General features: G+C 36.5%; 2 protein-coding genes across 2 annotated transcripts; both read left to right on the top strand.

Moving 5' to 3' along the window:
- The first annotated feature begins 392 nt into the window (after nt 1-392).
- On the top strand, nt 393-11,713 carry LOC149773340 (SCAN domain-containing protein 3-like). Its single transcript, XM_089946443.1, has 5 exons — nt 393-449; nt 3,797-3,863; nt 7,393-7,458; nt 10,920-11,197; nt 11,537-11,713. The coding sequence occupies exons 1-5, from the start codon at nt 393-395 to the stop codon at nt 11,711-11,713; spliced, it is 645 nt and encodes a 214-aa protein (XP_089802569.1).
- Nucleotides 11,714-11,757: 44 nt separating this feature from the next.
- Nucleotides 11,758-12,576, top strand: LOC149773339 (zinc finger BED domain-containing protein 5-like). The gene has a single exon (XM_089946442.1). It carries the CDS (start codon nt 11,758-11,760, stop codon nt 12,574-12,576), a length of 819 nt encoding a protein of 272 aa, XP_089802568.1.
- The last annotated feature ends 4,925 nt before the right edge of the window (nt 12,577-17,501 follow it).

The following is a 17,501-nucleotide window of genomic DNA, read 5'->3' as shown; positions in this document are numbered from 1 at the left end:
AAAATGACAAAGAACAACTTCTTGGTCTACCACTGACACATGTTAACAGGCAAGTGGACAGAAACTCACAGAACAAAAGGTCACAAATACACAAAGGACAGAAAGACAGAGTTTTGAATTATGATAGTAATGAATGATAAAAAAGCACAGGGACATAAAGTTACACTGTGAATTTTGAAATGCTGTAATGTACATGTGACCCAAAAAAATCACAACTGCATTTGGTCACGACACATACATGTAAGACATAAAATCTTAAGGTGAAATGCCATTTCAGATTTTTTTAATGAATTATTATTTTAATATGCTTAGGATTTGTTTTAAAAAAACACAAAAAACACTCCAGTTTTGTGATTTCCAAAGAGGATTGGTTTGGCTACCTTCCTGCCATTATGCCAGAGGAACCACCAGAAGCTGAAGATCTTGTGATATATTTCAGTGCACTCTGTGTAAAGCAGTACCGATGTCACTTTTTGCAGATTATGCCAATACTGCATATAGCCGATTATTAAAATTGCCAGTACCGATTATGAGACCAATTATTTCAAGAAACCGCCTGTTCTGCAGTTAGTGAAAGCACTAGCATTTGATTGACAAGTAAACCATGCCCTATTTTTGTTATAACAATGCCTAAAATGGGTGCGGATTTATGTTAACAGTTCAAATGTTGTCTCAAGCTACCATACATGTGATAACTATTTCCCACATTTTATATCCCACCTTATTTATTATTGTTAACTGATATATGCAAATAAAACTCTTTACTAAATAACATATTTATTCCAAATTAGTTTTTTGGGGGCACATATGCTCTGTGATATGTTTCTTCATTCCTTCTTTTAATTTAATGATGGTAATCAATGCTTATATATATTGTTCATTAATGCCAGGTCAAGTTGACTTGTGTAAATTTCATTGGTGGGAATGGAGATCATAATTTGCTTGTCGAGAAAAAAATCATGGTATTGATAATTTGTTGTGAGTAGACAATCAGCGGTAGTTTACAGCAAGCATGTTAAAAAGTATTTACTTTTAAGAATATACTATCTTTCAATTAACCCCCAAATCAAATGTTTATTCCTTAATTTCCACTATTTAATTCTGATTTAAAATTCAAGCCATGTCAAGATGACTGTTATGATTAAATTTATATTTTGGAAATTTGTTTACATCAGCACTGATTATTTCTGCCGATACTGATTATACCTATTATTCCCATAATTGGCCCGATTATGAGTATGGCTGATTAATTGGTATAGCTTTTCTTCTATGTTACTGATTAATTTTAACAGATTGAGTACAGACCAAGGCCATCTTCTAACAGTCTGAAGAGTATCAACTTTGTTTCTACTAGCCATGTGGAGTGTACACACAGCAACTACTCAGGGTAACCGACATACCAACAACATATATCAGGGATGGAATAATAAGTTTTACACCTCAGTTGGCTCATTGGTCTCAAGCAAATTCGTCAGAATAAACTGATTTCTGAGAGAAAATGCCACAGTTAACACAGTAGTGCAGCAAAATGAAAACTTCTTTGGATAAGGGATTGAGGATGATGAAGATGATGAAACGAAATCCCATGCACCCTCCAAACTTGGGTCTTAAAAAACTTTGTATAACAGAAACATAAAATGACAAAAATATCATAGGGGCACACCATGAGAATGCCCTCACTCTTTGTATTGGACTCTTTTCATAGGGACCTTAACAATATGTAAAGCGTGAAATTAAAAAGAGCAAGAGCCCACATGATTGTGATTGTGGGATGTAGTTTGTTATCTTTGTTTTCCACTTTCCAGTCAACAAAACTATACTCTGACACACATGGTCAGTTCAGTCAGTACAGCTATAATAAAAGTATAAAAATCGGTATTCAACAATTAAATTTCTGAGCCAGTCGAATTGAAGTGGCTATTTAGGGAAATCATTGCCATATATGGATTTGTATTATTGACATTCATTAAAACATTTTTTAAAGAAAATATGGATTACCTTTCAGATTTTCACAGAGAAGATAATATAACTAGATATATATTATATCAGTGATAAATTTTATGAAACAATATTGATATTAGAATTGGATCATGTTCCTATACATGTTTCTAGCAAGACTTTTGTGTTTCACCTGAAGAAGTACATGAACACAATGATGAGACTAAGCAAAATATCTGACATGTTGATTATCACTATATTCATATATTTTATCAGTAAGCATCAGCTATTCTCTTTTATTATGTCTCTATTTCATGCCATTCCTTTGATATTGCATTATATAGAACTCTTAATTTTCCACAAGCCACTTTTTGATTTTGTATTTAGCCATGCATTATTAGCACATAATCACCACTTATGATTGTGATTGCACCACTCCAGTGACCTAAGTGGCTAGAGCATCTGTCTTTGATGTGGGAGGTCTCAGGTTTGAACCCCAGCCAAGTCAAACCAAAGACTTATAAAAATGGTACTAGCAGCTGCCTTGCTTGGCGCTCAACTTTAAGTGGTTAATGTTAGGACTGGTCAGCCTGAAGTCAGGATAATATGACTGGGTGGGACATGATATTGCATGTTTGCAGCATGATGCCCCAGTGCTAGATATCACTATAAACTGCCACACTCTAGACATCGCAGCAACATGACTGAATTTCTTTTAAAGCTATGCTTAAAAATCCAAATCACATACACACACACTGATTGCGATCACTTGAGTGAACAAGAAAAAGATAATAAACATTACTTTTTTCCCATTTGATGGAGATTAAATTGTGTTTCAGGCCAGTGATTTCAAAGATGCCTCATCTTAAAATGCAAGTATTTTATAGGCTTATACTGATCAGTACTGAAGGAAAGAAGTTATATGAATTTTGTCATAGACAGAATATGGCAATGACTTATAAAACTTTTTAAAAATGAACTTTCTGTACATTGTGGTATTTTAGGTGGTGATTTCTGTAAAAATATTGCAAGATACAGCCTTTGTTGAAAATCTAGTTGACACGGGATTTTCACCACAAGTCTTCTTTTGATGTCCAGTCCTAAATGAAATTGGTGAAAATCTTGCATCTAATATGGCCATTACATAAACCATCTTGAAAATCGTGTTATAAATGAAGAATATAAAAATAATAGAAACACTCAGCAGTTAGATACAATACAAAACCTTTTCATCTTGGCCTCTTGAAAATTGTTTTAGGCCATTAAAGCATAAGTCTATTGATTTTAAGGTTATGGAAAAGGTTTTCATGTGAGGATGGCCTGAACTTCCATTCCTCAAATTCTGCTGATTCTGTATATTTGATGACACACATTGTTTTCATGCATTGGAAGCAAAACCAAGGTATAGTAGTCACTGTTCTTAGGTATATCAGCAGTTTTATACAAAGACCATAAGGTAGAATGTAAAATGCTGTGATTTTTACCTTCCAGCCATCTGTCTGAGCAGCAATAGCTCAATTATTAGTGTGCCAAATTCTTTACCGAAAGGGTGCATGTCAAATTTCTACTATTTAATAGGTCATCCTTTGTTGGTTACCATTTCATGTCTTTGGGCGTGCACTTGACTCCATTTGTCTTGGCATTAAATACCCAACTTGCATTCCTGTGCCAATGAAACACCAAACCAGATCATCTGTCTGTATATCTGTTACCAATTTCGTTTCCACACAATGTATAATGTTCTTCATCATCTACAGTTACCAAACTTTCTTGAAATGTCAAGGTCAGTCATCCTTTAATTTGCGCTAACATAACACATCCTTTGTTTGTCTTAAGAACACTAATCTTTGTGTTGCAGTATGAGGCTATTCCTGATATACAGGAGGAGTATCACCTTAATACCCTGTCTGTCACCCAAAACAAAGGTAAATCTGTGTTATGATGAATTACCTGTACCAATAAAATAGCCTTTCACTTATCTGGAGGATTTTATAAATGTTAAGAATTCAACAGTTTTCCATTCTGAGTTATGAAATGTATATACAGTGGTCCCACTCTTATATGGCCACCCCTTCTGCACTGGGAAAGTGGCTTATAAGATGGATGGCCTTAACAGAGAGGGACTAACGTTTTTGTGAGAAGTACAGTAATACCTCATGCATTCGCGTTTCTGGATTCGCGAATTCACGGATTCGTGAAATTTTCATTGGTACCCTCTACGTACATGTTTTCTTTATTTTATTGAATTGTACCTTCGTTATATGACTTCTGTGACATATGAAGTTTACCTAGTTTACCTTCCTGACAATGACAAAGAAAACGTCAGTCATTAAGTTTACAGTCCCATTCGTTACTTGGTTTTACCTTACTGTGAGTGCAAAAGAAAACGGCAGCCGGTGAATTAGTATAGGGGTAATATTAGTATACATGTACTGTACTGTAAATGCGCTAGTGTGGCAAATACCCATTAGGCGATACTGTACTCTATTTTTACGTCAGCCATTTATTTCTCTTTTTAAGGGTAATGTATTAAGCTAACTTTTAAATGAAATTAAAGTGCTTTGGGAGCATGATTTGGGTTATATTTAGGGTTTAAACCCTAGAAATAAGCATTTATTAGCATTTTTAGTGACTCGTACCAAACATTCGCGATTCTTCCTGATCCGTGACTGGTTCTGGAACCTAACCTCACGAATGTTCGAGGTATTACTGTATATGTAATATACATAGTAAGAAAGCTACATACTTAAAAGCACTTAATATCTGCATTTAATATCTTCATTTAAAAGCAGCATTAATTATTAAAGGGTTCTTCTTGTTATAATAATAGACTTATTCCAACTGAATATACATTAATAGTTCTTATTCTTGGCTAAGTGTGATATGCAAGCGGGTATTGTTTTGATGCACATTGCGTGATATGTGATGTGATTTGGATTTTTAACGTAGCTTTAACAATTTTTCAGTCATATCGCTATGGTGTCTGCAATGTGGCAGTTTATAGTGATGTCTAGCACTGGGGCATCATGCCGCAGATATGTAGCATGATGTCCCACCCAGTCACATTATTCTGACACCAGGCCAACCAGTCCTAACACTAACCTCTTAATGCTGAGTGCCAAGCGAGGCAGCTGTTAGAACCATTTTTGTAAGTCTTTGGTTTGACTCAGTCGGGGATCGAACCCACAACCTCCCGCATCCGAGGCGGACGCTTTAACCACTAGGCCACCTGAGTGGATGTACATTGCAAAACCATTCCAAAACATCATTTAAATCTTGGTACATACATAATTCACTTTCCGTTTGCTCCATTTTCCCACTGCTGCTGAATAACCTTCTTATTGGTTACAACGTTGTTTATTTGAGTCTTTTCTACATAAAATTGTTTGGCAAGTCCCCCTCCCCACCTCACCTGATGTTGTCAAGTAGAATAACCACTTTTCTGCTAAAATACGTCTCCGTTTACGTGATGACATGCTAATGTTTGGCAATGATTTATTCGGATGTTGCTAACTGTATGCGATTTAATTATGCAGATGAAACAATTGTTGAGTGGACGAAATGCCTTCTTCAAAAAGGAAGCGATAAATGTGTTGTCACATGATTTATCGGTCTTTGTCTGGTACCCTGTTTTGTTCAAGATCAAGGTTAATTTCTCTGCATGTGTGTTAATGCACAAAATCTTTTTTTAGCCTGTGCTGACTTTGTTATGATCTTGACAATTGCGTCCGGTTGTAATCAATCAAAAAAAAGAACTTGACAGATGTGTGAAGACCAAAACTCTATCTTAACATTGTTGAGCCCATAAACGTTGGCTTTTATAGACAATGATGCAGTATTAATCTTACTGTTATATGTAATGGAAACTTGACATTGGGAGACGTGTATCGATGATAGAGATAGTCTGTTATTTACCTTTTGTCACAATATGAATTAATTATTGGTTCTGGATACATCTGAATAAAAGGTTCCCACTCATGAGGGGAACATTTTACATTTTTGTACTATTATGCTGGTTGCATTCGAAGGGTGGCCATTCTTGAGGGATACTTTTGAATACAAACTTGTCAGTGGCCATCATTACTAAAAATAGAAAAACCTTTTTGACTGCTTCTCCAAAAACCTTTGAACTGAATTTGATAAAATTTGACAACATCTTGTTATGAGGTTTATTTTGATTTATAAGAATTGCTAAATTTAGACAAATCTGCGCGGGATGGTCAGCTTTAAGGTCACAATTCAGCTGTTTAAATTGAAACATACCTACCATGACTGTTCATGTATGTTATTCTTTCTTCATCTATAAATAATTTTTTATAGCATTAAATACATATGCCTGTCATACAGCATTTACATTTATATATAATAGGAGTCAGCTGACTCCAAAGTTGTCATGTCCAGGAGTTACATATGAGACTTCAATGAGTCAGTGCTGATGGTTGATACTCAATGTGTCAGAATAATATAGTACCCTATTTCGTAAACTTCCAAAACAAAGTGTTTTGACTGCCAGCTCGGTAGAGTTAGATTAATCCTGGTCTATATGGTTCCTTCAAAATCATCCAAATTAAACAGATGGGAGACTACTCATGTGGCCTAGTGGTCAAAGCATCTGCCTAAGATGCGGGAGGTCATGGGTTTGAAGCTTGGCAGAGTCATACCAAAGACTTATAAAAATGGTACTAACAGCTGCCTCACTTGGCACTCAGCATGAAGAGGTTAGTGTTAGGACTGGCTGTCCTTGTATCAGGATAATGTGCCTATGTGGGACTTAATGCTAAATGTCTGAGGCATGAAGCCCCAATGATAGACATCACTATGAACTGCCACACTGCAGACATCTTAGTGATATGACTGAAAAATTGTTAAAGCTACATTAAAATTCCAAATCACATACATACAAAATACACTTAAACAGATGGGGCTTACTCTTTTCTGCAAGTGTTATTCACCAGTTTGTGAACTGCTTATAGCAGCATGAACGTATTATACCTGGGAAATATGTTATTAAAATGCTGCTTTCTCTAATATTTGTCAAGAGAGCTCTATGGCAGTTCAGTGGCAGCCATACAATTGAGTTTTGTTCAGTTGTACCTGGCCTTAATTTATATATATATCTTTACATCATCATAGATGCTCTTCTGGTAGATACATTATACTTTATAAACAATTTGATGTCTTTCAAACTGAATACATGTGTGTATATATATATATATATATATATATATATATATATATATACACACACACACACACACATCTTGAGTAAATGATATTGTTCCAGATATATACAAATAATTTATAGAAAAAAAATGGTACATAATGATAAAATCCAGATGTCCCCAAGATAAATAGCTTGGCTTCAGATTTAGAGTTAATTTGGCTTGCTTCTTTTTGATAACTAATTTCTGCATCTATGTCATTTCTAAGACATATGTAAAATTCTCTTTTCAGGATTTTTGGACAAGACAGATTGTAGAAAATTTGGGCACACAGTGTTAAAACGGACTAAATTAAAAGGTATGAAATAAAACAGTTGAATAGTCTGTATTGATTTTTTAAAATAGTAAATAACTGATGTACTATAGTTTTCTTTTCCCAGTGCTGAGTAAAAATCATCAGGGTTCATATGCTTCCTTGAAAAGCACTTGATTGTCTTTATGTAATCAAGATCTTGACATTCCTTGAAAATTGCAGCAGTTTTACAGTCTCATAATCACATTAATGTTCGGAATTATTGCTGTATCCTCTGGAAACAGCCCTGCCACAGACTTGAAATGTCTGAAGTCTCTACTTTGTATAAACAAAGGGAACTAACTCCTATAGATTTCCTCCCCACTCACTGGCACACTATACTGGATATACAGTAGTCCCCCTCTTATAAGGCCACCCCTATTGCAGCAGGGAAGTGGCTTTATAATGAGGGAGGCCTTTCTAGAGGGGGGTGACAATGTGAATAGTAAATACATATGAAGAAAGTCACAAGTACATTTAATTCTAAAACATTTAATATTTTCATTAAAAAATCACATGCATGTTGTGAAACAAACTGTTTCATCATTTTCAAAAGAATGTTATGAATAACCATTGATATAGTTTTAAAACTGTCTTTATAATTATGTTACAGATCAAATCATCTGTCACTTTGTTGGTAACAGTCTAAAAAAACAAACCAGTCTCGTCACAATTAAAAATATCCTTGCTGTCATATCCCCTGCATATATCGTTTAGTCTTTTGTTCCAATCTTCGACAATTTCATCATTAACATAAGCTGATTCTCTACTAAGGACAGAACACTTAATATTGTGTCGCACTTGAAATATGTGCAACCATCCGTTACTTGTGGTAAAATTGTCATATCCCAATTCAACTGACAAAATTGTTGCTTTTTCTTGTCATTCAAATCAGGATACAAACATCTCCTGGCTCAAACATTCTTCCTTTCTCCGTCCATTTCACCTTCCCACTTTTGCAGAATTGTTTCCTTATCTTCACGATATTGTTTATCCGAGTCTTTCCGACATTATTTTTCTGCAAGGATCCTCGACCCCCCCCCCCCCTCTTGGTCAGTTGAATTACTTTCACTTTCTCTTCTAAGCTGAGAATTTTTCTATTTCTCGATGACATGTTGATCTTATTGCAGTAAGTTATTCATGTTACCAACTACAATACTGATAAAACAATTTTTGTATGCATCTAAACAAATTGCCGTGTGTTTATAAAGGAAGTGATCTTGTCACGTGGTTCATTAGTTGCAGTCTGGTACCCTATTGTTTTTATACATTTTTTTACACTAAGTGAGAGAAGCCAAAACGGATTAGATATGTACCATTAAAATCACGCAGATTTGAACTTGCGACCGTTAGGATTTGTAATTTTGACAATTATTGTCAGTAGTAATAGCCACTAATTATTAAACTGAACAAGCTCAACATCTTACTAAGAGAAGCCATAAAGGCTGTCAAACCATTTTCCTGCTGACTTATGTATTGCACGTTGATGCTGCCACTTCTCAGCTGTTACTACTGTTAAATAATTGTAATCTTAACAATTATCAGAATGACTAAACTGGACATCTTATGATAACACAGCAGTAAGACTAATTGGATTACATGTACTTACCCTTTTGTATGGATTAAAATTTGAGTCTTTCTCGGTTTTATGGAATAAATTTGGCTTCTTATGAGGCGTAAATGATATAAAATTAACCTTAGTGGTACATGTACTTTAGTCAACACTTCTTTCAGTAACGAAAGCCTGACATCGGGAAACAGAAATCGGATTACTTAACACACGTTATGAATAAAATACTGGTTCTGGTTACATATTAAAATAAAATGCAGCCGCTTGTGAAGGGTAAAGTTTATATTATTGCACTAATATGCTGGTCGCGTTAGCCGGGTGGCCTTTCATGAGGGGTACTTTTGAACACAAACTCGTCGGTGCCAATGGATTCTGGCCATAAGGAGCAGGTGGCCACTGGTCAGGGGGGCACTTCAAGAGGGGGACTACTATAGGTAGTTTTAACTATTGCTGTATCCTGTCCACAGGTCTCAGTGAATCCATGGATTTCTGTATTTTCTGTTAGCCATCCAATGGTAATTTTTGATTGTATAGTAAGTCAGTCAATTATCTTATACATTGTATATTACATTTTTTGTATATTTTGGTGAAATTTCAGACATATTTTGTGAAATTGTCACCAGTTCATATAATAACACGTATACAATTGATCGCTCCATATTTGCCACAGTTTTCATTCAGTTCTCCTGTTGAAACATATTATCCCATTTGTATGAAATATTTATGATTTAATTTTATAGTATATATGTTATTACTGTTTTGTTTAGTCCTTGTTAATTCAATCAATACCTTCTTTTAAATTCGACTCACAGGCTGTTGCTGGTTTATGATACTGAATGGAAATATGCATTAGCAATTTTATAATTTTACATTCAATGGCTATTATCTCACCCTATATTTATGTAACAAGATAACCGGATGGGATTTTTGGATTCACAACAGAACACTTTTGACGATGATATAAATACAATGTTTAATAATGGATGACTTGAATGAGCAATTAATTATGAATATGTGCGTGTATATATACTCCAAATACTGGATTTAATTAACATAAGACCGCACAGGCTTAATGATGAAAAATACAAATAAATTTAGCAAATACATAGACAATGGGTGAATGGTTCACAACAATTTGACAATGAAATGAAGGATGTAGTTTACTCAGCTAGTAAACAATGTAGAATTTTACTCATGTAATAAAATGAATTCACTCAGGTAGTGAAATTATGGTGATTAAAAAAAGGGACAGATATACAATTTATCTTTACAGTCCCGAAAGATACAGTGGGTTATACGAACGCCAGAATTAGCCCACAGCTATAGAATTATATGTAAGGAGATACACTCCGTCATCAGCACACTTTATTTCAACACCACGGCTACTACAGTTCAGCTTCACAGCTGCTGTGGTTGGCTTTACAGCTTGCACCACGTCGACCCCGATCACTGATAACTTTGAATGCTCGGGCCACTCTAGACGTTATAGATCAGTGTTTTTCAACCGGGGTTCCATGAGCGCCAGCCAGGGGTTCCGTGAGCACCAGTAAAAATATAAAAATAACGGCCGAAATCGCCAGGGACCAAGTCTGGCAGTACCGGAATTGTGCGGTAATTAGTCATTGTTTATCCACTTAATTACTGTTTCCATTGTTGTCCTAATGAGCGTTTAGCATTTGAATTCATTTTCATAACACTGTTGTTTTTGTGCGACCATGGACCGATTTATTAAGAAGAGAAAATTAGACGACCAAACTAAAACTCAGGAGCAGTCGACTGAAGCTACAGCTAGTACCGCGTCATGTGAGCTGAACGTGCCAAAAATTGACATTGTCGATCGGAATCAAAGTTCGTCAGTACAGTGACAATTACTTAGCTATGGGATTCACTTGGGCAGGAGACCCAGACTGCCCCTTACCGCTCTGTGTTGTCTGTGGGGAAAAGCTTGCCAATAGTGCCATGGCACCAGCTAAATTGAAGCGACACTTAACAACTAAACATCCAGATGTAGCGCACAAGAATGTGGCATACTTCGAGAGGGCACTAAGCTTGAATAAAAAGCAAACCGCTACATTCAAGAAAAAGTTCAAGATAAGTGACAAAGCTCAAGAAACAAGTTATGCTGTTGCGGAGATCGTTGCAAAGAAAATGAAACCGCATACCCACGCCGAAACTGTAATCTTACCTGCATGCTGAGAAATTGTGAGAATTATGTTTGGCGAGAGTGCCTTATCTGACATCAATAAAATTCCACTGTCAGACAATACAATAAGCAAACGTATTTCAGACATGTCCATCGACATTGAAAGTCACGTTTTAGCAAAGATAAAGACACGTGGATTCTTTGCACTGCAGGTGGATGAAAGCACTGATGTCAGTGGTAAGTCACAGCTTATGGGGTTTGTACATTTTATTGACAATGGAGCTATTGTTGAAGATCTTTTCTGCTGTTAGGAGTTACCAGAAACAACAAAAGGACAAGACATATTTGACGTTGTCAATTCATATTTGCAGTTATGTGACTTGAACTGGGAAAACTGCGTTGGCATTTGTACGGATGGCGCCCTTGCCATGACGGGAAATGTCAAAGGTTTTGTCTCGCTGGTGCGACAGATGAATCCAGCTATCATGGTCACACACTGTTTCATCCACAGAGAAGCACTAGTTGCTAAAAAGTTGGAGCCGAGTTAAAGTCTGTGCTGGACATGGTGGTGAAAATCGTTAATTATATGAAGATGAGACCTCTGAAATGTCGCCAGTTCGCCAAACTTTGTGAAAGCATGGAAGAGGACCATGTCACACTCATCCAACACACGGACGTACGATGGCTGTCTCGCGGAAAAGTTTTATCTCGTTTCTATGAGCTGAGAGAGGAGATGCTGATGTTCTGTTCTCGTGAAAACTTGAAGGATTTTGAAGAAGTACTGAGCAGCGAGTGTTGGTGTTCCAAACTAGCTTATCTGGACGATATATTTCATGAATTGAACATTTTGAACAGTGGAATGCAAGGCAGACATGAAAACGTCTTGACTTCAACTGACAGAATAAACGCATTTCTGAAGAAACTGGTAATTTGGAAGAAGTATGCATCTGCTGGAAATTTGGAAATGTTTCCCAGTGTTGTTCAAAAAAATTACCAAGAAATTCTTCCATTGATTGTGACCCATTTGGATGCTCTGTTGAATAGTCTCAGCAAATATTTTCCATCGATATCTGTTGACCAGTACGGCTGGATTAGAAACCCGTTTGTGGAATTTGAACCGTGCCAAGGACAGTTTACTTTGAAGGAAGAGGAGGAGCTCGTTAGCGTTGCGAGTGACAGAACGCTGAAGCTAAAACATGCAGAGTTGAACTTGGATGTGTTTTGTTTACTAGTTGAAAACGAGTACCCGGCTATCGCTGAGAAAGCTTTGCGACTTCTGTCGCAGTTTTCAACTTCTTACATGTGTGAGTTCGGATTTTCTGCTATGACCACCATCAAACACAAGAAACGAGAGCGACTTTTGTCTGTCGAAGATGAACTTCAGGTGTCTCTCTCGAACATTCGGCCATGAATTCAACTGCTTTGTAGAAATCACCAAGCACAAGTTTTGCACTGAAATGTTCGCTACTGCAAACTGATGCTAATGGGTAACAATAAAGTAACTTAGTAACTAGTAATATTGGCTATTCTGGCCACACGAGTTTATTTTTGATTTGGGCTACAATTACAGTGTTACACATACACCTGTATCAATCAGTGTTTTCTTTTGTCACTGCATGTGGTTCTGTGAGCAATCTAAATGCTCTGAAGGGTTCAGTTCCAATAAAAAGGTTGAAAAACACTGCTATAAATTAGACACACCAGATGCTATAGACATTAGACATGCCAGACGCTAGACATTAGACCCACCGGACACTCCGAACGTTAGACAGCTGAAAACATATCCAGTACCATGTACTATACATAACACGGGCATATAAGATAAAACGTAATGACGTTATACACTGTAAGTTATATAGATTCCATTATCAGCACAATAATTACAAAATGACAGGTTCAGAAATAAACCTAAACCTGCTCGATAAGAATCCTACTATAAACAGTTTTTTAAAATGTTGCTTTATATTACTAATATAAATCTCTTGCTAAGTCGCAAACAAGAATAGAAATATGTGCATTATACTGTGTAAATCAAAGCTACATAGCAAACATAGAAAAATAAATGAGGTAATACAGTAGTTATAACTTATAGAATAGAAATTAATAAACTTACATACCTCTACAGCTGAAGATGTGCAAGTCTTTGAAGCAGACTGCTGGCTGACAAGACCATCCGTATTGTAAAGAAATGTATGTACGGTGAGTTATTTATACACAGACATAGTCTGTGCATTGTAGGCATTCGGTTCGTCCCTTCGAGAGCACTTCTCACTTGTGGCATGGGATGAACCAAACTCACTATTTCGAAATACGACACAGTATACATAAATCACCCTCCGGTATCGTTGTACACAAAAAAAGAAAAACGAGTACATGTATTCAGTAAATAAAAGAATTTAATTCCGTGACAATTTACACCTGGTTTAGTTCTTCTTCTGCAACTACATGGCTATTAAAAGTAAAAGTTGCAGGCAGTTTAAGGCGGCTGAAGACAATCATAAATCCTGCTCATCATCCAGTATCTGCAAGGTGTATTCTCTATCGACAGAAATCATTTGGTCCAATGTTCTTCAAAAACAGCTTAATGATGGGGAGTTGACATCCTGCATCTGACAACTTTTTTCATGTTTAGCCTGGGATGACAGAATGTCCAACCCTTTACTCGTTAAATTGCCTTGTATAGCAGAAATATTGGAGTTGGATGCCAGTAGAGATCTAGAACTGAGGTTGATCAATATGATTCATAAAACTCTGACTTCAAGAATGTTAGCAAGCAAGTACAGTGAAGTTGCATTATAAAATCTAGGCAACCCACTGGACATAAGTACAGCTCCCTGCCTGTGCATGACATAGGCAATTAAGCTGGGTGTATGAGTGTTTTTTTATTTTATATTTTGTCTGCCATCCCAGACAGCATACTTGTTATGGTGATTCATGGCTGCTCTGGCTGTTGACCCATCCATCCAGCCACCTGACCAACAAACTTATAATAGTTATATATATGCAGTCGCAGCTGTTGAAAGACCTGCCCAGCTGTTAGAAAATGTTAGACATGGTAAGGATTCAGTTTTCAAACACTTCATCCATACCATTAGCGATAATGTCTTATGATGATTTTGCTGCTGAGTCTGGCCCTCCAATGGCTCCTTCATTATGTAGGTGTGCCTTCCTATGGCTTATCCACTGTGTAATGAATTATAGGGTACTTGTGACTGGGGCTCACATGTCCCAATGTTCATAGGACTTTCTGGTTTGCCTACCCTTGTGGCAGGATTTCCTGGTTAGCACAATCTTCTGTTAGTAGGCTTAACTCGGTTTTCTCCTCTCTAGGCCTCACAATACCAAACAAGAACTTACCTCCTTGCAAGCCTCAGGTGGGCAGAAGGCTCCTTCTATTCCTCAGTTCATGGACCAAATTATTCCATCACAATGAGTGGTTGATACAATTAGTTTTGGAGGGGCTCCACATCTTGTTCAGCCTTCCCCATCACCTCATGTTAGTACCCTTCATGACGAAGACTTTGACTGACCCCATGAAGGCCAAATTTTTGCAGAATTAGTGACATCTCCAAAGTGTTCATAAAGCCCCAAAATACAAAATGGAAATAGCAGGTCTGTCTTTTTGTCCTTCTGATCCAACAAATACACAATAAGTGTTCAACTTTCTGACGCATACTTCCACATTCATATCCATGTAACATGAAGAAAATACTTGCATTTTGCCTACAGGGGAGTAGTGTATAAATTGTGTGCCCTATGCTTCTGCCTCAACCTCAGCCCTTGGCCTTTTACCTGAACTTTGGACTCTGTCATCACCCTCTTCTGAACAACATCCTTATCCATGACGTCAGATTACATAGATAACATCCTGCAGAAGTAATCAGGGTCTGTAGGGGACTTTGAAAAGCCTTGAAAAATGAATTGTTCCTTCAAGGCCTTGAAAATGCCTTGAAAGTTCAAAATATTGTCTGGATACCTTGAAAATCCTTGATTTTCTTGAAACCAAAAAAGAATTTAATAAATAGTTTTCATTTTTCAGAATTAAATAAAAAGAAATGGAAAAACCAACAAAAAACAATTTTGAACTTCTGATTGTACGAAGCCCCAGATGTAGCAGTGCTTTAAATTTTAATCATTCGCTTTGACATCATTGGCTGGTGATTCCAACTTTGGTGAATAGATGATGGAAAATATAAAGTGTGGATTATGAGATCTTTCTTGGAGTGCTTTGCAAAATGCAAATTATGCCAGAAGGATATTGATTAGCGTACAATGGGAGAGAGTGCTCCACGGTCACATGCAGATGGAGAAGAAAAAACAAGCTCTTGTAATGGCACTTAATACAGGCAAAACAAGAAGCCTTCAGCATGAAATTTATGACGAAAAAGGTATGGCTGTGAACACAGAGATTCATGTTTTAAAATAGAAACTGTATATACACTGTAGTCTTAATTATGAAATTAGTTCCCAGAGTGTAATTTGTTGTGGATTTTGGCGTGGTTTGACTCATCTAAAGCAACCCAAATAAAAAACATGTTTCCTGATAGTCTTGTATTCAGGATTGAGAGTAAGCGAGCTCTTTTCTCTGTCCATGGATAAAAAAATGCCTACAGTTTCATTCCAATGGTTTGGTCATTTCAAAGACATAACCAGGTTGCATCACTAAGAACAGGGTTCCATCTATTGGCAACCTGAAAATAATGTTATGGCCCTCTTGTTAATCAATTCTTCAAGAGAGGAAAGGTTACAGCACCTGGTACATGCTCTCCAGATATAACTGAAGTTCACCCAATTAGAATGACAGGCATTTCCCCACACTAAAACGGGGGAAACAGGACATACCCTATAAGCACTATCGTTGTGGCTAAAGGGAGTCATTCAATCAGCATACACTGATCTCACACAGGAATAGGTATTTCTACTGGAGATTTTGACCCACAAAATACCATTTATTTCTATGAAACATGCCTTTCAATGCAATGTCTCAATTAAAGATACAATGGAATCAGTTGGTTGGCCTCATAAAACACAGTGTTGGATCCTGTTCTCCCTCATTTGCTGTCTAGACAGTCCCCAGAGCATGCCACTCCTGACATAACCACATTCACAGGTAGGATCAGTCAACTTTAGCTGGATTCACCAGAGAAAATATTTATTTGTAGGTATGGCACTGGCTTTAAAAAGGTTGTCGCCAAAATAATCGCCAACCTCAATATTTTGTTGCCAATTTTTATAATACAGTATTATCCATTTATCTCGACATCCTCGGGACCAAGGTAATATTGTCGACATAAGCGGATGTTTCGATGGGGGGGGGGGGCTGAAAATAAATTGAAATTTTGCATACAAGTGAAATTTTTAAGAGATGACAAATTTTGATTAAATGAAGACAACTAGTCTGAAATACACTTGTATATTGACAACTTACATTTGTGTAGTACACTCCACAATGTGTTAAATAATATACATGCATATGAAAAATCCATGAATTTGAATATTCAGTCATATGTTAAGAAATTCATGTGTCAGTCAAATCCCGTTACAAAACACAACTAAAACATATCTATAAAAAACGACTGTCCTAGTTTGATCTATATCCCATTGTCAACAAACACATTTCCTGAAACAATTCACTCTGATATTTATTATCCTAGTAGCACGTGACTGTGTAGTTTTTTATATGCTACATGTACAGGTACTTAAATCGGCCTATATTTTGGTCTGCCAGAGACAACTACATGATGCAGAGGCTACCAAAGGGATGAGGTTATTCATTGGGAAATGAAAACGTGAACAAATTAAAAAGTTTCATATTCTTGCAAGATGTCCCACCTTCATTTAACTCAATGGCCAGATAGCTATTGTTTCAAAATATTGGAACTTTAATTGGGGTATTAAACCGCCATTGGTTGTGATCGTAAGTATGAACGTTTTTGTTGCAAACAGGAAACTTTCACTGCACAATAAATATGTTCCAATCACTATACTTTTATTTAAGTTTGTTGCTGACTTTCTTTGATCAGAGATCTTTGGCTTGCTTTTGATGAAGTTTCATGTGTTGTTGAAGGTGCCGCTAAAGGCGCTCTTTGAAGGACCAATTGAATGCTCGTTTGTTATTGCTGCTGCAACATCAAATAATTGTAAAACACTGACAGTGACAGAACTTCTGTTTTCATTTGCTTAGTATATTTGCAGAATGATTGATGCTTCAAATTTAATCAGTTTTCTTTGAAGTTTCAGCAAAACTAATTTTTTCTGGTACATTTTTCAAAAAGGAAACAAACTGTCATCGTCAGGTTGATTGTAATCATTCAGTTCCCACCTTGTGTTAGGATT

The sequence above is a fragment of the Sinohyriopsis cumingii genome, unplaced genomic scaffold (assembly GCF_028554795.1).
Source record: "Sinohyriopsis cumingii isolate HCF-2022 unplaced genomic scaffold, ASM2855479v2 utg000663l, whole genome shotgun sequence".
Classification (NCBI taxonomy): Eukaryota; Metazoa; Mollusca; class Bivalvia; order Unionida; family Unionidae; genus Sinohyriopsis; species Sinohyriopsis cumingii.
Note: the sequence above shows the minus strand (reverse complement) of the source record. Positions and strands in the feature narration are given on the sequence as shown.

What these genes read in the sequence shown, in the direction of transcription:
- LOC149773339 (XM_089946442.1), top strand. Translation starts at nt 11,758, where the DNA reads ATGAGACCTCTGAAATGTCGCCAGTTCGCCAAACTTTGTGAAAGCATG.
- LOC149773340 (XM_089946443.1), top strand. Translation starts at nt 393, where the DNA reads ATGCCAGAGGAACCACCAGAAGCTGAAGATCTTGTGATATATTTCAGT. An exon ending in TATATTTCAGTGCACTCTGT is followed by an intron (nt 450 to 3,796) that starts GTAAAGCAGTAC and finishes TTTGTGTTGCAG; the next exon opens with TATGAGGCTATTCCTGATAT. An exon ending in AAAACGGACTAAATTAAAAG is followed by an intron (nt 7,459 to 10,919) that starts GTATGAAATAAA and finishes TCACTTGGGCAG; the next exon opens with GAGACCCAGACTGCCCCTTA.